Source organism: Lepus europaeus, chromosome 11, assembly GCF_033115175.1.
Source record: "Lepus europaeus isolate LE1 chromosome 11, mLepTim1.pri, whole genome shotgun sequence".
In the NCBI taxonomy this organism is placed as follows: domain Eukaryota; kingdom Metazoa; phylum Chordata; class Mammalia; order Lagomorpha; family Leporidae; genus Lepus; species Lepus europaeus.
This window is the reverse complement of record NC_084837.1, coordinates 19,146,884-19,169,265: the sequence shown is the minus strand read 5'-3', so window position 1 is coordinate 19,169,265 and position 22,382 is coordinate 19,146,884. Positions and strand designations below refer to the sequence as shown.

The 22,382-nt window shown below is 42.2% G+C and overlaps 1 protein-coding gene and 1 long non-coding RNA gene across 2 annotated transcripts in view; one reads left to right on the top strand and one right to left on the bottom strand.

Annotated features, from left to right (window-relative positions):
- LOC133769813 (uncharacterized) overlaps positions 1-1,786 on the bottom strand; it is a 39,663-nt gene extending 37,877 nt beyond the window's left edge. Inside the window, exon 1 of the long non-coding RNA XR_009867278.1 lies at positions 1,681-1,786. This is a non-coding gene — a long non-coding RNA (uncharacterized LOC133769813). The remainder of the gene's footprint in view (positions 1-1,680) is intronic.
- Positions 1,787-2,536: 750 nt separating this feature from the next.
- Positions 2,537-22,057, top strand: NAA30 (N-alpha-acetyltransferase 30, NatC catalytic subunit). The gene is made up of 5 exons (XM_062205056.1): positions 2,537-2,615; positions 2,906-3,686; positions 8,914-9,037; positions 9,850-9,905; positions 18,656-22,057. The coding sequence occupies exons 2-5, from the start codon at positions 2,907-2,909 to the stop codon at positions 18,791-18,793; spliced, it is 1,098 nt and encodes a 365-aa protein (XP_062061040.1). The 5' UTR covers positions 2,537-2,615; position 2,906; the 3' UTR covers positions 18,794-22,057.
- Positions 22,058-22,382: the final 325 nt, after the last annotated feature.

Below are 22,382 nucleotides of genomic sequence, written 5' to 3'. Positions count from 1 at the left end.
TTCAATGAAGGCGCTGTGGCAAGTGGTGCTTTCCCGAGACAGCCACAACACTATTTGTGGTCTCACACGCTCCTTGAGAGCTTCGTCTCTCTCCATCACGAGGCAGGAGACCCTTCCCCTCCTTTCAAACCTGCATGTGACTTTGTGACTGTCTGGATAAATAGAATGCACAAGAACTGGAACTGCATGATTGAAAAACATTTTGTTGTCATTGTTGTTTAATTTATTTGAAAAGTACAGAGATCTTCCATGTACTAGTTCTCTTCCCAAATGCCTGCAGCAGCCCAGGCTAGGCCAGGCCAAAGCCGGGAGCCAAGAGCACCATCTGGATTCCCATGTGGATGGCAGGACCCCAAGAACTTGAGTCATTACCTGCTACCCCCCAGCACTAGTAGGATGCTAAGATCAGAAGCAGAGCTGGGGCTCTGGGTGCTCTGGGATGGGGTCCCCACATTCAAAGCAGTATCTTAACACTGCGTCAAATGCCCACCCCAGGACATCATGATTTCTAAGACTAGGCCCCAAAAGTTTGTGAAGTACCCTTGTGTGTATATTTTAATCTTTTAAACAATGTAATTAACAGAATATTCTATAATATTTCTGAATCGTATGTTCAGTCATTCTTATATTCATAGACATGTAGGTGGTTTGGAACTAGTTTTTCTCTATTATAAACAAGGTTGAAATTGGGGCAGGCTCTGTGGTATAGTAGGTTAAGCCTACAGGTGCAGTGCAGGCATCCCATATGGGCACTGGTTCAAGCCCCAGCTGGCACACTTCTGATACAGCTCTCAGCTAATGGCCTGGGAAAATAGAAGATGGCCCAAGTGCTTGGACCCCTGCACCTATGTGGGAGACCTGGAGGAAGCTCCTGGCTCTTGGCTTCAGATCAGCCCAGCACTGGGCCATTGTGCCCATCTGGGGAGCAAATCTCTGTCTTTCCCTCTGTCTGTAACTCTTCCCCTCAAATAAATCTTAAAAATAAATAAATAGGAGCCGGTGCTGTGGTGTAGCGGGTAAAGCCGCCGCCTACAGTGCCGGCATCCTATATGGGCTCTCCACTTTCTATCCAGCTCTCTGCTATGGCCTGGGAAAGCAGTGGAAGATGGCCCAAGTCCTTGGGCCCTTGCACCCGCATGGGAGACCCGGAAGAAGCTCCTGGATCCCAGCTTCTGATTGGCGCAGCTCTGGCTGTTACAGCAAAGTGGGGAGTGAACCAGCGGATGGAGGACCTCTCTCTCTCTCTCTCTCTCTCTCTGCCTCTCCTTCTCTCTCTGTGTAACTCTGACTTTCAAATAAGATAAATAAATTTTTTAAAAAATAAATGAATGTGCTCCTACATGCCTCTTTGTGCACAAATGTCGATATTTTGATAGGATACAACCCTGTAAAGGAGTTAATAAATGCATATGAGACAAGCAGAACCGTGTCTGGCGCATAGACAACATTTCATGACTATCTCTGTAGGGTGAGCCTCTCCAAGGAAGGTGAGAGTTTTCCTTTATCATCTCCAGGGACACGAACTCTAAGACTCTCAACAGTCCCGCTACAGTGTATTCCGCTTGCACAGTTTAGGTTACAGCAAGAAGTTGCACACACTCTCAGAATTCTATCCTCAAAATGTCCACCCGTGGCACGCTGGTAGCACCTGACCGGCCCTACCAGTTTTTACAAACTTACTTTGCTCTGTGCGCTAGAGGGTCAACGCTGTCGGCTTGCCTCTCGGCCCAGGCCTGCCGGGGTCGGCAGGTGCGAGGAGTACACGGACGCCGGCTGCACTCGCTTCTCTCCCTGCTGACCGCGCCAGGCCGGCCACGTGGGCGGCCGCGGCCGGACACCCCCGCACCCGGGCTGCCCGCCGGGCACACGTCGCGTCCCGCGTTTCGCACCGTGCCGCTGGGGTCGCGCCCCGGCACGCCTGGGCGGCCCGGCACCTGTCAGTCACACTCCACCTCCAGCTTCCCCTGGCCGGGGGAGGGCAGTGGGCAGCGGCGATGCCTGTTCCCGAGTCTCAGAAGGGGACAGGCGGGCCAACCCAGTCCCCGCCGCAAGCCCATTGTCACAAAGTTCCCCAACTCCCTCTGCTCTCCCGTCGGCTTCCTGGAGGCGCTCCATTTTTAACCCCTTCCCCCCACCCGGTTAGGGCTAAAGTTGCACATCGCGGAGCTCAGGGAAAACGTTTTTTCGGGTGATCTGTAAAAGGGCCGGGTCCGCAGGCCCGGGGCGGCGGGCGGAACAGCGGCCCCGCCTGGCCGCGTAGACGCACACCCCAGACACCCCGAGCGGGGCTGCGGCGCGGGCGACTCCGGGGCCGCCCGCGACTTCCCCGCCCCGTAACCCCAGCCGGCGGCCCGCCGCCGCCCTCCGAGCCCGCACGGGGACACCTCCGTCCCCGCCCCTCCGCAGGTCACCTCCCGCCCGCCCCTTTCCCTCGGCCCGGCAGCCGGCAGGCAGGGAAGTGTCGTAAAGCCAGGCCCAGGAAACTTTACCCGGGGTAACAGCCGAGGCGCTTTACGGCGGCGGCTGCTGAGTGAGAGCCTTGGCGGCGGCGGCGGCGAGGGAGGCGGCGGCGGCGGTGGCTGAGTGGCGGCGGCAGCGGCGGGGACCGGTGCGGGGTGAGCCTCGAGGAGGGGCCGCGGCGACAGCGCCTGGCGCCCGGGCCCTGGCGGACAGCGGCGACTGGGCTGCGGGGCGGCGTGGAGGGGCCCGGGGTGGGTGGGTGGGTTGGGGGGGGAGCGGCGCGGAATCGGGGGCGGCAGCGCCGTGAGGGACGGTTTCTGCCTTTGTTCCCCCCCTCCCCACACACACACACACACTCGTGCCGCGCCCCCACCTGCCGTCCCCTCCGCCCGGCGCTGGGCGACAGCGTCTCATGGCCTCCGCTCTCGGTCTGTGTCGCTTCTAGGATGGCGGAGGTACCGCCTGGGCCTAGCAGCCTCCTCCCACCTCCAGCACCTCCGGCCCCGGCGGCGGCCGAGCCCCGCTGCCCCTTCCCGGCGGGGGCCGCGCTCGCCTGCTGCAGCGAGGACGAGGAAGACGACGAGGAGCCCGAAGGCGGCGGCGGCGGCGGCGGCGGCGGGAGCCCGGCGGGCGGCGAGGCGGCGGCGGCGGCGGCCAAGGGGCGTCCGTGCCTCCGCTGCCCTCAGCCGCCGCCGGAGCAGCAGCAGCAGCAGCAGCAGCTCAACGGATTGATCAGCCCCGAACTGCGACACCTCCGGGCGGCCGCCTCGCTCAAGAGCAAGGTCCTGGGTGCAGCCGAGGCGGCCGCCGGCGGCACGGGCTCCAAAGCGACTGCAACAAAAGGAGCCGGGGTGCCCTCGGGCGAGAGGCCCCCTCGCTCGCTCTCCAGGAATGCGAGAACTGCGCTCCCCAGCCGGGCCGAGGCGGCGGCCCGCAACGGACTGGCCGAGGGCGCCGAGCCGGAGCCCGAGCCGGAGCCCGAGCCGGAGGAGGAAGACGAGCAGGTGCGGCTGCTGTCTTCGTCCCTGACCGCAGGCTGCAGCTTAAGAAGCCCCTCGGGCAGGGAGGCTGAGCCCGGGGAGGATCGGACGATACGATACGTCCGATACGAATCCGAGCTGCAAATGCCCGATATCATGAGACTGATCACCAAAGATCTGTCCGAACCCTACTCCATTTATACCTATAGATATTTTATCCACAACTGGCCGCAGCTGTGCTTCTTGGTAAGTGCACGGAAGGAAAAGCGGGTGCTCCCACAGCCAGGTGCAGGCGGCGCGGGGCAGGGAGTGTGCGGGCCCCGTGGACGCTCGCCCCTGCGTGTCGGGATGTGCAGTGCGTGTCCACGCTTCCTAGCGAGTGCACGGAGCCGCTTCGAAGGGAAGACCTCGCCACCCGGGCTGGCCGGGGACCGATGTAGGTGCGCCGCACCTGTGGGCTGCGTGGTGCTCACCGGGGGCGGGGCGGGGTGGGGGCGGGGGGTCTCGTGTCCCGTGGACCTGAGCTTACAGCGTGTGGTCGTGGTGAACTGTCTTTAGCTGCCCTCGCTCACCACAGGCGTTGCATTGGGTCGTGGCCCTGGTCGGGCGCAGCCCTCGGCAGGACTGCGTGTGTGCCCAGGATGCTGTGCGGCCGCAGGTCCTCCAGGCCTGTGCCTGTTCCCCTACCTCCACGCCAGCCTGCTTCCCCGTGCCCCATCGCAGAGGTGCTGTTAACACTCCTGGTTCCCGAAAGACTCCTGAAACTGGAGCGAAAATGCCCTTTTGTGAGATGCAGGAAGCTTGAGTGTGAAACTGTTACTAATCTGAGGTTTGTTTTTTTTTTTAAGAAACTGGCCGTAGATGGGCCTAAACACTGGTTAACCCTGGCTTGTGTTGGGTCTGTGTGATGAAATTCTTCTTACTTACATGAAAATGAAAAAGACTTGATGTTAGACAAGCTGAATAATGCAGTGCGAGTAATTTTCTCACAGAGCTGTTGACCCAGTCTCAGTCTGTATGAACCTTAAATATTGGCTGCAGGTGTATGCTTTTTGCCATGTACTCACAAACACATTGTTTCCCATGAGCTTGACTAAAAGGGACGTGCTTTTAAGGAGTATTTTATGATACGTGAAGGGAAAAGTCACCACTGAGTTTTTTGTTTGTTTGAACGTGGACTTAGTGTCACTTACTGAATCCTGGCAGTGTGTTGTGACAGTACTTGAAAATCTTTCTGATTTCTATAGCTTCGTGGTAATTTGAAAATATAATGTGGGTATTGAAGGTAGTGGTAGTTCTGCTATTTTCTGTGTTAATTTTACACAAACTTCAGTGTAATACCTTTGTTTAAACTAGGTATTATTTTATAGTCTAGAAAATTGTTAGGGTTCTAAACATTGTATCAAAATAGAAGTTCTAAGACGTGTCTGTCAGTGAACATAGAAGAGTGATTTATAGCACTATTATAAGTGCCATTGTAATCGCTAAAAATTGTAGATTGATTTAATTGTGCAGCAATCCAGCGAAAGTGTATAATTGAATCACATTTTAAATTGAAATAGATGTTTTTCCATCAATTCCAGGAAGTAGTTGCCTATATGTATATACACACACACATATATATGACATTTAGTCAGTTTTTGAGTCCTCATAGTATGTGGACCTTTCTCAGCTTGTCTGCTGTTTTAGACTTTGATAAGCTTATTGTTAGTAAACTTTAGCCTTGATTGTATATAGGATCCTCCAGATTCATCAACTGATTTGTACCTTAGCACTTTATAGCCAGAGTTGAAAATTAAATCCTGAATGTCTAGAAGTTGAGATATGCACAAGTGGTTGACCTCTGTAAGATTTACTAGTACAAGAATGAATCTGGAGGTATTTTATTGCACAATAAAACATTAGTTAAAAACAGGCCATTTAAAACTGAGGCCTTCATGTTGGCATATTTTTAATTTAAATTTCATGTGAGAACTAAGTTTTTCAATTGTGAATGTTTATTTCATATCATTTTAGAACTGAAAGGGATTCTAGTCTAGCCCAACTTTGTGGTGTTTTTTTTCTTGTATAAAACAGTTAAGGATCAGAGTGACTCAAAATGGTTAAATTCCCAGGCAAAGCTCAAACCCCGGTCTCCTGACCTGAAAAATGGCATACCATTAACCTGTGTAGTACAGATCATTGTGTGTTACCAAATTATCTTCACCAAAGGGTAGTTTCCCTTAGAAACATCTATTTCACGAGATTGGAAACCTCTAAAATGTTTCTGGTTTCCATGTGTAACATGTAATGGGTCAAATGGAATGTATGAGATTGAACTTTATGAAATTGCCAATACTTGATTGACAAAAATGACAACTCCTGTAATTCTAATTATTGCAACAGAAGTGAACACAGAGGATGGTGGAAGTGTGAGGTGCCATCTACCCTGTACTTAACCAATTTGTCTTTACCTCCTTTGGAGTCGCAGCATTTTCAGGTGTTAGTGCGTTTTTGAAGTTCTTAAACTTTACTATCAGCAATGTAATACAGTACTTCCGTTCATTTGTTCTAAATTTAACTTCCCAGCTTCCTCCAGTTTTCTATTTTCAGTGTTCTATATTTGGGAATCTATTTCACACAATTTTTATTTTTCATGGTTTTGTAGGCTGACAAGCCTTTGGTCTTGTAGAGTTAAGTCTTAATTTTGCTAGAGATTTTTCAGTTCTCACCCTTGGGAAAAAATATTTATATAGAATGAGTTTCAAATGTATGTACAGAAGCTTTTTTAAATTTTTTTTTTTTTAAGATTTATTTATTTATTTGAAAGTCAGATTTACAGAGAAAAAGGAGAGGTCTTGCATCTGCTGGGTCACTCCCCAGATGGCTGCAAGTGCCAGGGCTGGGCCAGGCCAAAGCCAGGAGCTAGGAGCTTCTTCCATGTCTCCTACATAGGTATCAGGGGCCCAAGCACTTGGGCTGTCCACCGCTGCTTTTCCCGGGCTTGCAGAAGCTTTTATTTGGAAAAAATTGACAGGCAGTTTTCTGGTTCTTGCAAATGTTTATTCATCTGCAGTTTATCAGGGAAAAATACGGTATTGACCTTCCTCACTGCTAGAGGTGATATTAATAACAGTGTATCATTCATTGGAGCTGTTATTTTTAGATGATGTGTGCATCTTGAGTTTTTGCTCCTATAGATTCTTAATTAGGAAAAAATAAATCTAGCCTAAAACTAGTTGTTATTTCTTCCAGGGTCAAAGGATAAAGATTTGTTTGAAATGGTTTTCAGTTTGAAATTTCTGCCCAGTTGTATTTCATGGCTTTAGTCTTTTTTGGATGACTTTTCTAACTTGGAGGTATAACTATCCTATAGTTTAGAATCCTAGATTAAGATTTTCATTTCACACAAACCCAGCATCTGCAGTGAGGCCAACATTTTTCTGATTCTTTTAAGTGTACCATTTGGCTTGTGATGAGTTTACATGTGTGTGCCATATATGTATGTGTGTATACACACCCATGCACATATCTGAATTTTCAGATCAGGAAAGACTGAGTTTGTTAGTCAAGTTTTGTATATATTTCGGACCTTAGGTAGAAATAAATGATAAGTTTTCAAAAGAATTTTTAAAAAGATTGATTTATTGAGAATGAAAAACAAGAAATAACAGTTTCAGAGACTTATTGGCCCAAAATAGTTTTGGAATGTATGTTAAAACAAATGAATTAGCGTGGGTTATAAAAATTTAATATCTCTTCAAATGTGACCTAGTTTAGATTTGTGTGAAATTATCTTGCCTAAAAGATTTGAATTATCTTGCCTAAAAGATTTCTCCACAGTTTTTTTTTAAAGGAACATTTTACTCAATTTATAGTTAAAATTCAGATATTAAGTTAAAGTTGGCTTCTAATTTTTTTAGTTCATTCCTGGTTTTTATTGTTGAAATAATTTTTTAAAAAAAGATTTATTTGAAAAGCAGAGTTACAGAGAGGCAGAAGCAGAGAGAGAGAAGTCTTCCATTGGCTGGTTCACCCCTCAAACAGCCGCAATGGCTGGAGCTGAGCCAATTTGAAGCCAGGAGCCAGGAACCAGGAACTTCCTTGGGGTCTCCCACACGTGCAGGGGTCCAAGCACTTGGGCCATCCTGTACTGCTTTTCCAGACCATAGCAGAGAGCTGGCTCATAAGTGGAGCAGCCGGGACTCAAACCGGTGCCCGTTTGGGATGCCAGTGCTGCAGGCAGAGGCCTAGCTCATTACACCATAGCACTGGCCATGAGATAATTTCTTTTGAAAAGTTAATTTACAGAAAGCAAGTACTGCTTGCTGACACATTATTAAACAGTTGGATATACTGCCCTGTTTATATTTACAGTAGTACAGTATTGTAGAACTTTTTATCAGTGATGGAGTTTTAGCTTTCTTTTTTTTTTTTTTTTTTGACAGGCAGAGTTAGACAGTGAGAGAGAGAGAGAGAGAGAGACAGAGAGAAAGGTCTTCCTTCCGTTGGTTCACCCCGCAAATGTCCGCTACGGCCGGCGCACATCCGAAGCCAGGAGCCAGGTGCTTCCTGCTGGTCTCCCACGCGGGTGCAGGGCCCAAGCACTTGGACCAAGTGATGGAGTTTTAGAAAAACAGTTTCAATGATGACACTGGAAATCAGTGAAATGGATGATTAGCATTATTTATCTTGTAGCCTTTCAGTGCTCTGGAAGGCTTTATGTTTTTATTAAAATAGAAGGCTCTGTATATCATGATTTTAAGTATGTGCTGTAAAGCTCTGATTTTGAGCTATAAAAATTCTAAGAGCTTTATGACAGATACCCACTCTGGCAAAGAGATCTTAAAAATGAGACCATCGTAAATTTAGTCTTTGTGGCACTTCAGTGACCTCTTGAGTATAATTTGAGCAATACCTGATAATTCTTTTTCTTATTAGTATTTGTTTATGCTTCTGCTCAGAATCTAACTACCATTCAGGTATTACTATTATGTCTTACATCCGTCTCCCATTAAAGCTTTATTATAATTGTTTAAACATACAATACTCTGCTGATTGCTGATGGACAAGTTTTACAATATTTTGTCACATCCTACTGAATAAATGTTTTTCTTAAAACAATTTTGTATATACCCCCTTCCCACTACTTCAGGTAGGTCTTTACTGCAAATAATTGTAATTATGAGTATCTCATGCGTAATCTTAAAAAGTACTTGAATACTTCCTTGTGGAAATCTTGCCTTTGTTCCCATAGGCTTTAATAATCCTAAGAAATTAATGTTCTAGGGTACTGAGAGATTGTAAAGCCAGAACATTTGAAGGATTCTGGGATTTAGATTTCTGAAACTTCTGTGATTGCTGTTTTGCCTGACTTTGCATTATCTCTTTCTTCCTCAAAAATGCTGACACATGGTTGGTTGCTGTTTTCACTGGGTGATTCTGCAGTACCTGATGGCAATATATTCTTCATAACTGTTTGTTTATTTTTAAGGCCATGGTAGGGGAAGAGTGTGTAGGTGCCATCGTTTGCAAGTTGGATATGCACAAAAAGATGTTCCGCAGAGGTTATATAGCCATGTTAGCTGTGGATTCCAAATACAGGAGGAATGGCATTGGTAAGAAAAACAATATTTCGCTAAAAGAAAGCATAATGTTTTCGTTTCTGTGTTTTGAAACAAAAGTCTTAAATGTAAATATGTGGAAATGAGCATGAAGGTAAAGGAAGAAAGGTAAGAAGATTTTATATTTCAAAATGTTTTTAAGAAATGCTTGAAGTGAATTGTTTTCTTAATGTTTATTTCCAAGATCTTTTTAACAGTTAGGTGATCAATTTTCTTTTAATCATATTCAATGTTTTGCATCATACTAAATACTGCAATTTTTAGTAGTATTATGAGGGTACTTGAGCCCAGCCCTTAAGCAGCTCCCTGTACATGGGTTAAGTAGACCTCAGCCAAGCCAAAATTATGGAGAAATTACCGTTACTTAGTGGTAGCCATTAAACAACATGTTAGAATTCAGAAACGACCAAGAGTAGAATCTAATATTTCTTAACAATTCCTAGACTCTCTTTTTTTCCTGACTCCACTTTTCCTAGCATGTTGAATTCATTTTTTAAGGCCCTCCCCCTCTTGATTTCATCTTACACTCATGGTTCCTAATGGTCAGAATCATCCCTGGATGGTTTAAAAACATGCATAGAGCCCTCCTCCTCAGAATCTTGTTTGTCCTGTCAGTGGTGTATGTAAGTTCTCTTGGCTTCTAAGTTTATATTTGAATATTTGCGCCTTAATTTGAGATAATCGTTGTAGAGGTGATCAAGATAGAAACCAGCATTTGACATTTTCAGTGCTTGTTATGAATATAAATTTAGGTGTCTTTAAGAAACTACATTTTTGTGTCATTAATACTCACATCTGTATTCTAGGTACTAACTTGGTTAAGAAAGCTATTTATGCCATGGTTGAAGGAGACTGTGATGAGGTAAGTCTTTCTAAATGTTTGTTACCTTAGATGCTGGGCAGTATTGACTATTTTTGTAAATGTTCTATAATAATTCAGACTTCATTGCAGACTATTTAGACAAATGAAGCTTGTGGGGAAAATTATATTCCATTTACAAACACATGGATTTTGACTTAATACAAATTTTAAGAAAATGGTAGTTAGAGGCTTTGTTATTATTTAAGTCATTTAAGAAAAGTAGCTCTCTTACAGACTCAACTGTAGTTTGCTTACATGTTGTCCTTAATGCTCTAACACTTTTTTTGTAAAACCATGAGAAATTTGCCAGCCCGTATGGAAGACATTTCATATTTGAAAAAATCAGCAATAGTGATAGGTGGGGAAGGGAGCAGATAATAGCTTTAAATGTAGAGCTACCCGTATATTAACATGAGAGCATCTTCAGCTTATCGTGTCTGATGGCAGGCATAATTTATTTGTATCTTGCAGCACTGTATATTTACTAGGTGCTCAATAAATAGTGGTAATGTTGGGAACATTAGCATTTACCATTGTGCAGTGCAGAAGGGAATGAGTATAGATATCTTTATAATCACAGTAGTGACTAAGGAGGAGCAAAGTTGTACTTTGTAATTCTTTGTAATTTTATGAGCAGTACAAATAACAATTGTCTTTGTTGTCAGAAAGCAGATATGCCTTAAGGGGTTCTCAAAATACATGAAATTAGGGCTTTTTTTTTTTTTTTTCCAACAAGTAATTTGGTGAGTTTGAAAAGTAGTTTTTTTTTTTTTAATAAAGTGTTTATACAGTCATTAAACATGTATTTTTGATTAAAAAAATTTCTTCACCATTGTGCTTTTTGGCTTTTTTTATATAAAGATTTGTTTATTTGAAAGGCAGAGTGAGAGAGAGAGATCATCTTCCATGTGCTGGTTCACTTACCAGATGGTCACAACATCCAGAGCTAGGTACCAGGAACTTCATCAGGGTCTCTCACACGGGTGGTAGGAACTCAGACAGGTGAGCCATCATCTACTGCTTCCCAGGAGCATTAGCACTGAGCTGGATTGGAAGCAGAGTAGTCAGGGCTTTAACTAACACCCCAGAATGGGATAGCGGCATCCCAAGCATCAGCTTAATCCACAGCACCACAACTCCTGCCTTGTCTTTAACTTGTTATCCTCCTTTCTGCCTACAGCTCCTGTAGTCACGATATACACATTCCCATTTTCTAAGCGTACCTTTATGCAGTGTGTTTCATGCAAATGAAATATTCTGTAATAATTGCTACTTAAATGTGAAGGTATCTTATGAACATGTTTTTATGTTAGAATACGAAGATTACTGAAGAGTGTTCTCATATTCCTTGTTCATATGATCTGTATTACAGATCACAGTAAATGGTGGTTGTATGAGAAGGCCTGTAGACATAGTGGGTAGCACACTGATGGCATCCTGATTGATTAAAGAAATTTTACACCAAATAGGTAATATGTGGTGAGAAAGGATCTCACAGCTTCACAGCTTTTAATATCCAAAAGTAAAAAGTGCAGTAAGCTGGGTCATTTACTTGGCTGTTAACTAAAATATGCAGGAGAGAATTGGGCGGGGTATGTCCATGAGTGTAAGTCTTTGTTTGCACCATAGCATACTGGCTTAGCTCATCAAGAAGAGAAGTCAGGCTTCTCAAAAGTTGCTTGCTGCTTCCTAGACCATTAGCAGAGAGCTGGATTGGAAGAGGAGCAGCCGGGATACAAACCTGCATCTATATGGGGATGCCGGTGTTGCAGGTGAAGGCTTGACCTGCCCCAAAAGTTCCTTAATGGTGTGGAGAAATCTTTGGAATGACAGGCCTTGTTTTGATCTTCTGCTGAAGAATGGAGAGTGATTTCTTGGGAACTGGGATGCTGTGAGCAGGGGCTATAATGTTCCTGTGGTTAAGCTATTTTTGAGTTATCCTGGTCGCTGTCCTACTCTCCCTGTGTGTTTTACTTTAACTGGTCAAATGTTGAAATGGTAGTGGCTTTTCTTTGAAAGCTCAGAGGTGTGATACAAAAGCTATGAGGTGTGATACAGAGATGTTTCTTATTTTGTTTCAGTCTCAAGGTTAAATCCTAATTTAGTGATGTATTTTAGGATGGAAATACTCTCTTCATTGTGGGCCTAAAACTAATGCTGGTGTTTTGTTTTTCTTACTTTTAAAATTACTTGGACTAAAATGAGGATAGGTCCATGAAGTTTTCCTGTTGTATGATTTTAAATGGATGATTTTTGCAGTTTGAATACTCTTGCTTATAGATTAGAGCACTTTTTCTTAGTTTTAAAAAATTGCTTATCCATGTCCCATATCGATCAGATAAAGACTTTGATGTGTGAAAAGATAGAGCTCTTGTTTACTCTTAGTGAGGCTTTCATGTTCCCTTTCATTTCTTTTTTTTTTTTTTTTTTTTTTTTTTTTTTTTAAGATTTTCTTGCTTATTTGAAAATTACAGAGAGAAAGATCTTCCATCTTCACTCCCAGTTAGCTGACATGGTTGGGGCTGGGCATTGAGTGCGTTACCTATTACAAAAAAGGAAGGTAAGGATAACATAAAAGGTGCAATTGATTCTGTCCAGACGAATCAAAGAAAACTTAAAGCAGTTAGTGGTATTGGTTCCATAGCCAGGAACCAGGAGCTTCTTCCAGATTTCCCATGTAGGTGGCAGGGGCCCAGGCAGCTGGGCCATCTGCTGCTTTTCCCAGGCCATTAGCAGGGAGATAGATTGGAAGTGGAGCAGCCAGGACACTGAACTGGAGCCCATATGGGATGATGGCATTGTAGGCAGCAGCTGTACATCACTGTGCCATGACGTTGGCCCCTTCATTTAATTTTAAATCAGCCCTTGTTTCCCTTTTTCCTTTCTGATCTTTGATGAAAGAGTGTGTGTGGCCTCCATTTGCTTTTATTATCATTTCATCCTATTTGGGTTGGTTTCTGCCTCCGCTTCAGTGAAACTACTTTATTTTCATTGATACATCTGGTAGGTGTGGTAGCTTCTTGGTCCTCCTCTGCTTATCAAAATATTTCTCAGTCTTTAAAACCCAATTCACAGACCATTAACTGTCTTAAGTTTTCTTTGATTCTCCTGGACAGAATCAGTTGCACCTTTTGTTTTTCTTAATTTCCTCTTTTGTAATAGTTAATGCACTTAAGTTCACTTAGTCTTTGCCTAAGCCTCAGTCCCTGTGGGTTCAGAGATGGCTTTTCATGTTTATTATGCCTTTTCTTGCTATATTAGTAGCACTTGTATGGATTTTCTTTTAAGATTTTATTTATTTATTTAAGAAGTAGAGTTACAAACAGTGAGAGGGAGAGACAGAGAGAGAAAAAGGTCTTCCGTCCATTGGTTCACTCCCCAAATGGCCGCAACGGCCAGAACTGCGTCATTCTGAAGCCAGGAGCCAGGTGCCTCTTCCTGGTCTCCCATGTGGGTGCAGGGGCCCAAGGACTTGGGCCATCTTCTACTCTTTCCCAGGCCACAGCAGAGAGCTGGATTGAAAGAGGAGCAGCTGGGACTCGAACCGGTGCCCATAGGGGATGCCAGCACCACAGGCGGAGATTAATCCGCCTACTGCACCACGGCACTGGCCCCAGGTGTGGCGTTTTTGATGGAGTACCTGATTCATAAATATCTGGTTAGTTCTGTGCTTCCAGAATGTATTTTGTGCCTCTTTTTTTAAAAGCACTTTTGAAATTTGACTTGTATAATTAGTTGTTAGCTTATCTTTCTAAACTTTCTGTAAGCTTTCTAAGAACAGCAATTGTCTTAGCTTTTGTGTACTGTGTATAAAATTAAAAAAAAAGAGGCTTTGCAAGGTTTAACCACATTGTTAGAATACCTTTTTGTTTTTTTTAATTTTTGACAGGCAGAGTGGACAGTGAGAGAGAGAGAGACAGAGAGAAAGGTCTTCCTTTGTCGTTGGTTCACCCTCCAATGGCCGCCGTGGTAGGTGCGCTGTGGCCGGCGCACCTCACTGTTCCGATGGCAGGAACCAGGTGCTTCTCCTGGTCTCCCATGGGGTGCAGGGCCCAAGCACTTGGGCCATCCTCCACTGCACTCCCTGGCCACAGCAGAGAGCTGGCCTGGAAGAGGGGCAACCGGGACAGGATCGGTGCCCCGACTGGGACTAGAACCCGGTGTGCCGGCGCCGCAAGGCGGAGGATTAGCTTATTGAGCCGCGGCGCCGGCCAAGAATACCTTTTTGTTTAAAAACAATTAAATGTGAAGATAGCCTTTGTATATAATTCATTGTTCTGAGGGAAATTTTGAAATCATACTTCTTCAAGAATGCAGAGGCCAATTGTAGAGCAATAAAAGTGTGATTTTACTTTAATTTTGACCAAGCTTCCTGCCTTCCAGGAACTTCCAGCCTGAATTATTGAAAAAGTGCTATTTAACCTGTATTGGTTTGCTTTATCCTGATAATGGTTCATTGCTAAGGGAAGCAGTGGAACATATAACTATTTGTCTTTAAGCAGAATTCAATTTTGGCAGATTTCTTTAGGACTAAGAAAACCTCATTATCTTTTGTCTTGTTATGTAATACCATGTATTAGAAGAGTAGTTTTATAATACATTTCTAGTATAAACCCAGTTTTTACGTTAATATGTTATAAGTATTACAAAGTACTTTTTTCTGGTTAAAGGTTAGTCTTTTCTCCCCCTTATTAATGTGTATATTTTAAAGTTTTTACTTATTTATGTGAAAGGCAGAGTGACAGAATGGAGGGAGAGACAGAGAGGGAGAAATCTTCTACCCATTGGTTCACTCCTCAAATGCCCACAATAGCCATGACTAGGCCAAGCTGAAGCACGGAGCCAGCAACTCCATCTAGGTCTCCCACATGGGTGGCAGGAACCTAAGTACTTGGACCATCATCTTCTAGGGTGCTCATTAGCAGGAAGCTGGATTGGAAGCCTAGGCAGGAGGACTTGAATCTAGGTACTCTGATAAGGCGTATGCGTATCCCAAGCGGTGGCTTAACTCACTTGCTACAACGCTTGTCCCTGGTGTTATCTATTGTGTCAAGTAACACATAATTTCTTTGTTTAGAAAAATGAGTATGCTAATAAGTATGCTAAGTAGTTACATTTTAACTAGATTACCCTTTGTGTATTTTTTTCTATGTAATTGGTCCTTATTTTATTAATTAGTGATAGTGCCATCAAATCTGAATTCAACTCTTAATCATAACTCAAGTGTGTATTTGTGTAGCTATAGTTGGCTTCATGTATGTTTTGAATATTTTAGATTGCCAGATATTAAATCCAGGTGGATTTACATCCTCTCAAGTAGGTTATATGCCACATTTGCTTTATGGAAAGAGTGGATACTGTTCAGCTCTGGTTCTTATTTGTACTGTGCTCTGTCCTTGCTCTACTGGTGACCTTGAGTTTCAGTCATCTGTAAAGTGGAGATAACCATATCAATTTCATTGGGCTATTATGAAAATAACCCATGTGAGTAGCAAGGGTCAAGCACTTGGGCCATCTTCTGTTTTTCCAAGGCTATTAGAGAAAGCTGGATCTGAAGTGGACAGTGCAGGCAGTGGCTTTACCCACTACATCACAATGCTGGCTCCTGTCATTTCATTTTATTTTTGTGAAATCAATTCCATGTTTCCTGTTGTAGGTTTGTAGTGTTTTGGCCCCCCTCCCCTTTAGATTTATTTATATTTTAGAGGCAGAGTTACAGACAGAGAGGGAGAGACAGAGAGGAGTCTTCCATCCTCTGGTTCACTCCCCAACTGGCTACGACAGCTGGAGCTGCGCTGATCCGAAGCCAGGAGCCAGGAGCTTCTTCCAGGTCTCCCACATGGGTGCAGGGGCCCAAGGACTTGGACCATCTTCTGCTGCTTTTTCAGGCCATTAGCAGGAAGTGGAACAGCCGAGACTCGAACCAGCACCCATATGGGATATCAACGCTATAGGCAGAGGCTAAATCTGCTATACCACTGCACCAGCCCCTGTCGTGTTTCTCTTATTGAATTACCTTGATTTAACATTTTAGCTGTAATTGGATGTTGATCTAGTTACAGAAATTCAGGGATTTAACTGAGCGAACTGTTCAAAACTAAAAACTTGTATTGATCAGACTGGAGTGCCTGGGCTCTAAAGGAATGCATACATTACTAGAAACTGAGTTGTGCTTTTGTTAAGAACAGAGAGAAACTGTAGACTTAATTCTTAAACCAATTTGAGGTCTTTGTAGAAATATTTTCATTTGATCCTGAACTATTAGTCACTTGATCATGAACTATTAGTTGATTTTAAAAGATTCCGGTTTAGCACGTGATTTATTCTTAAGAATTAAACGCATTCATAGTTGCCTTCAGATATCGCTTTCTCTTTAAGTGCTAGGGTCATTCAAAAGCATGGCAGTGCTTTTGTTTAATATGTATTTATGCAACATGATGAAAAGCACTAATTAAGTCTTCTGTGGGTCAGGAAGCCACTGTGCAGGAGGTCCACACTGGTCCCTGCTTTGTTGGGCTCTGGGAGAGATGATGTGGAGCACTGGATAAGAGTGTTCCATGGAGCACTGCAGAGTGCTGTGTGGGGATAAAGCAGTGTGGGTGTCACCCAATCTGGAAGTGACAAGCTAAGACCAAAAGTGAGGGGGATGGGAAGAGCATTCAGCTAACAGAAAATAGCTTACCTAGAAGTATTAAGATGGGAAAGATCATTGTGGGTTCCAGAAACTTAAAGTTTAGTACTGACTGTGAAAAGCAAGAGGAGAAAGCCTTAAAGCAAAGCTGGAGATGCACAGGCCGTATCTGTTGCCTTTTAGATCCCTGTAGATTATTTTTAGGTGAAGACAAAAAACAATTCAGTGTTTTTAGTCGGGAAGAAGAGCATCACTGTAACTGCTAGTGGAGAATGCGAGACCTCTTGAGTTAGGGGGCAGCTTGGACTAGGATAGGGAAGACAACCAGATTGAGAGGTTGAAGAGGGAGAATTGACAGTACTTTATGCTTGCTTGCATGTATGTAGATGGTGGAGGCCATGGTGATTCAGAGATGACTGTTAATGTTGCAGACTTGAGGCATTCATACCAAGGATTTGAGATCCTGTTTACTGAGATAAGGGATTGATTGTGGAGAAAGATCATAAGTTCAGTTTTGTGTAGATCAGCTGTGAGGGTACTGTCTTTTCTATGTTACTGATATCTATAGTTTGAATTCTTGTCATTTTTTTAAGAGACTCATGCTTCATTTGCACTTTGTATAATTGTACCTTTCCATTCCCCCCACAACTCAACACTTGAAGGCTATGGCCCTAAGCAGTAGCTCTGGTACACTGTGTTGATTCTCAAGAATGTAGGTTGAGAATCAATAGAAAAGATACCTATGAATATAGCTATGTGTATAAAAGTTGGGAAGATGAGGTAGAGACCAATTTTGGTAGAAATAAATTAAGGGGCTGGTGCTGTGGCATAGCAGGTAAAGCCACGCCTGCAGTGCCGGCATCCTATATGGGCGCTGGTTTCAGTCCTGGCTGCTCCACTTCTGATCCGGCTCTCTGCTGTGGCCTGGGAAAGCAGTAGAAAATGGCCCAAGTCCTTGGGCCTCTGCACTCACGTGGGAGACCGTGGGGAAGCTCCTGGCTCCTGGCTTCAGATCAGCCCAGCTCCAGTCTTTGTGGCCAGCTGGGGAGTGAACCAGTGGATAGAAGACCCCCACCCCCCACCCCACCTCTGCCTCTCCTCTCTCTGTGTAACTCTGATTTCCATGTAAATAAATCTTTTTTTTTTTTTTTTTAAGTATTCAGAAGTATCAAGTCTTCCATGTCAGAGTTACTAGTTCAGTAGTAACCAAAAAGACCCAACTGGAAGTTAATGCAATGTTCGCTTTTGTTAAGTGTTGATATTCATAATGCCTGGACCAGTAGTTTTCAAAAACATAGTTCCTCAACCAACAGCAGAACCATCACCTTGCAGTTGGTTAAAAATGCAGATTCTTATATCCCATCACAAACCTCCTGAGAAACTGGTGGTGAGGCTCAGCATTGTATTTTAATAGGATAATTATGATCTACCTTAGTGTTTGAGTGCCCCAGTCTGGGTTCGGCAGACTTTCTCTGCAAAAGGTCACGTAGTAAAGTACTTGAGGCTTGTGAAGCATAGGCAGCTCTGCCCTCCTATCGAGAAAATAGCCACAGGCATTATGAAAACAAATGAGTGTGGCTTTGGAAACTTTACTTAAAAAATCACAGCAGGTACACAGAACTTAAAGTCTGTAGTGTGCACACTCTGGTCTAGAGTCTCGACAAATATGATAGTTGTCAGGATAAATGATGACATTAATGAAAATATGGGTATTGAAGATCAATCTGGATAATTTCAAGTACTGGTGTACTTTTGAAAACCTTCGTTGATTATTTCTTTTTTGTCACCTGTCTCCTCAGATTAATAATTCATCTTTGTTTTAGAATAAAGCATACACTCTCATTGCTAAAAATTTAAAAATCATAGAAATCAGAACAGAAAATAAGTGCTGTTGATCCTACCTCCCTTGACTCAACAATAATTATTGTTATGATTTTGATGCCTACTTTGCTTGGTTCTTTCTGTTAATTAATATGTATTGTTATAATTGATATATATTGTTTTCACATCAATTTTTAAACAAATTAATAGATGTTTTAAAATCTGATCTGATTTGTTTACTTTGCAAGTGGTTTTTCAAATTATGATATTACAACAACTTTCTTTCATTTCTTTGAAGGTTGTTTTGGAAACAGAAATAACAAATAAGTCTGCTTTGAAACTTTATGAAAATCTTGGTTTTGTTCGAGATAAGAGGCTGTTCAGATACTATTTAAATGGAGTTGATGCACTGCGACTTAAACTGTGGCTGCGTTGAGAAACTGACATCAAGGAGCAACTTCTAACCATGCAGAGTCGACCTTTGCATGCAATGCAATTTGTACAGAATTGCTTTGCAGGTGGATTTCGTAATTTCCATGCAGCTCTTCTCTGTCAGTGTCTCGTTGAGTGTCGCACAATATTTGTTGCACTTTGGCATGGCGCATTTGTTCTGAATTAAAAGAGATTGTTTTAAACTTCAGGAGTTCTTTTGGTACCGAGAAGATGTGCCAGTTGATAGCCAAGATTTGTTTGTTCATTTGCAAAGTCTGCTGACAATGTTACTTGCATAGTGATCATTTTATTACAGAACCAGTAAGTGGAACATGGTTTTTGTTCTTAAAAAAGCCATTATAGATTGTAAAAGTCTCTAAGTATATTAACATTTCACACAAAACCTACCATAGTTTTCTGAAGGGGGTGAGAGAACAGCTTCAATTTTAGGTTTTATTATTATTTTTCAATATTAAATTTCCCAGTCTTGAATATTGGTACCTCATTGATTAGTGAATGAGAAAATGTAGAATGGGGTATGTCTTATGAGTAAAGTTAACAATTAAGTTGCGTCTGCCAGTGCCTGTGTAGATAAACATGTTTGTCTTCATCTTAGCTTTTGAATGCATGCTGTCCTTTTCTTTTCTTTCAGGCCTTTACAAGCAAACTTTTGTTTTTATTTAAATTCTAAATTTGATAATAAATTATTTCAGATTTTTATAATTTGGATACTTTTTCCAGGTGAGTGACAGAGTGGTTTACTTTAGAAGTCCCTTCTTTCATTACAGTAAGAAGTTGAATCTAGTTGGAAAACCTTTGAGGAATGGCTCCAAGGGGATGACAAAAGTTGATGGAGATGGGAATTACTGGGTTTTGGATGCACTTTTTTTTCTTTTTGTTGAGAGTGAGGGAATTTTTGGAGAACAATAGAAAATTAATGTAAATTGGTTTGATCTTATTTAATCAAAATTATTGCTAAGCTGTGAAGAACAGCTTTTATAAAGTAGCTGGACTTTTTTTTTTTTTTCCCACTTGATTTGGATTCACATTGCTTCCATTTCTTAAAATGCTTCACTTTGGTTCTTGTTCTTGGGAATAAATTTCAGGATGCATTGTATTAACTTTAAGCTGCTTTTATTTTCCTTTCACTTACATGAGCAGATTCTTCAAGGAGCTTTGCTTTATTGCTCCAGAAAAACAAAAGGAGAAAATGCAAATCTTTTTTTGGAATGAGTTCTGTGGGTTTTCTTAGCAGCCACCATGTTATTAGTTACATGTGTTGGCTAATCAGTGCAGTGTAACAAGTTTTAAAATCAGTTGTCTTCAGTTGGGTCAGTAAACCTGTGATGGATAACTTATTTAACTGGAAAACCTAGGTACCCATAAGAAAAAAGATTCTTTGTGAAAATGTCTTGTAGGAATTTATGTTATTGTTTGCATTTGAATATGCTTTACTTCTGCTTTAGGACTTGGTTTGAATTTTATTTTATGGCTATAATTACTGTATTTTTTTTTTAAACCCTACCTCCATTAACAGTTGATATAAAGCCCCTTTTCAGGAAAGTTTGTTGCTTTTTTTTTTTTTTTTTTTTTTTTTTTAAGGAAAGCTGCTCTTTGCTCAGTATAGTGTTTTGAAAAGGTGAACATGGTCAAATAATTTTACAAATAAAGATACACAATTTATATTTGAAAATAAAAACTTCCTGCTGGTGGGATCATTTGTAGTTCCTTATTTTAAAGAAAACTTTTTTTTTCCATTTTATGTTGTTCTTGAACGTTTAATGGGCAGGATATTGATTATGAAAAATATGGCGACCACCCAGTGCTCAGCTTTTCAGCTAACCATTTTGAGTTTGCTTCTGGTCAAACTTCAGTTGGTCTCTAGTGTTTAGAATACCAATCATAGTGATGCTTCTGTGGTTATTTTTGAAATGAAGGAAACTAAAACAATATACTTAGTCTTCAAATTTTATTCCACCCCTCTGTATTTGGCTTGCTGGTTCATAGGTAATGATTGTTAACGAACATACATTGGCTTGACTGACTAATGGGGACGGTTGTCAAGCAGATACATGCCAGATTATCAGTTCAATCATTTTGGTCTTTTGTCAGGTTGTCAACTCCTGACCTTTTCCCCCAAGAATTTCTGAAATAACTGAACTGATTGGGCATTTGTTAACATGACTTTAACTGACTAAAAAGTCAAATGATTACCATATAGTTCCACTGGTTTATATTGAGTTTCAGTGTATACCTTACATCTCTAAAATTGGGTATGTAAAAATTGCTAAGTAGACTAAAATTTTCAGCTTTAGCATGATAACTCAGCACCAGAATGAAAAGTCTCCAAGTTGAGGCAGCATCAAACATTATTTTTTGATATTAAGCATTCATTTGTATTATACAAGCTTAAATACAATTCAAATATACTTTGATAGAGGGGGTTCACTTGGCAAGAACTGAGCAAAATTGGTGCAACTTTCTTTTAATGGGGTGCTGTCTCTTTTTAAGACTGACTGTACTATCCACTGACACTGGTTTGGCAGTTGGTACTGCTGAACATTTTAATACATGCTACCATGAAGCTGTATATGCTAGTATTGAAGAAGCTAACGGGTATACTACCATTTTTGATGTGTGGGCTGATTATAATTTCCCTTACATTGGGATGAAACTACTTTAGAGAAGTTCACAGATCAGAAACCAGACAGTAGTTTTTGAATTTGAAGCCAGTAAAAAAGAAAAAGTTACTGATAAAAATTGGTTGTAATAATTTGTTTCTTACCCAAATTACCTTCCACACTTGTTCGACAAATCTATGTAAAGAGGTTTGTCACATTTTAACTTACCTTGCCCCGTGTTATGATATTGGCTGACATAGATAAGACTGGGTGTGTGTATTTATTGTGGTGTCTAAAAATCATGAGGTTCATCACTTTCCCAGGATCACAGATTAAATCGTATGAGTAGTGCGTCAGAGTCGCTTCCAGTGCACCATGACACCACTGAAATGAGTGCTATGATGTCGCAGGGCCTCCAGGTTTGTAAAAACATCACCATAAGTTATATTGACGTCAGGTATGAGTTGAGTATAAAATATCACGTGTATCTCAAAATATTGGACTGCTGTTTGATGACTGGATATTGCTGCCTAATTTGTCCCGTATCTTTTTGGAGAGAGAGATTTAATGGGATTTGAAATGTGCAAGCTGTCTAAATAAGATGCAGTCAAATAAAGTATGGTTAAGTTGTGTTTGCATTTTTCTTTAAGATACAGCTGTGTGCATTTTGTGACTGGATTGTTTTGCTTTGCCCTACTAAGAAGAACAACAAGCAATCTATTGTGCTTCCTGCCTCCTGTTCAAGCGTCACTCTGAAGAAGTGATAGGCCATTGTTACTGTTACTTTGTGTTCTGAGAAAGTCAATTTGGAAGTAACACGAACTGGTTTTTCCTAAAAGCACTCGTAGTTGATTAAATCAGATCCCAGTACACATGCATGTATTAAAAGCAGAAGTCAGTTTTCCATCCGTGTTCAGTACAGTTTGTTCCTAAGACAGTTTTATTTTTTCTCTGTACTGTGCCTGGTATAAG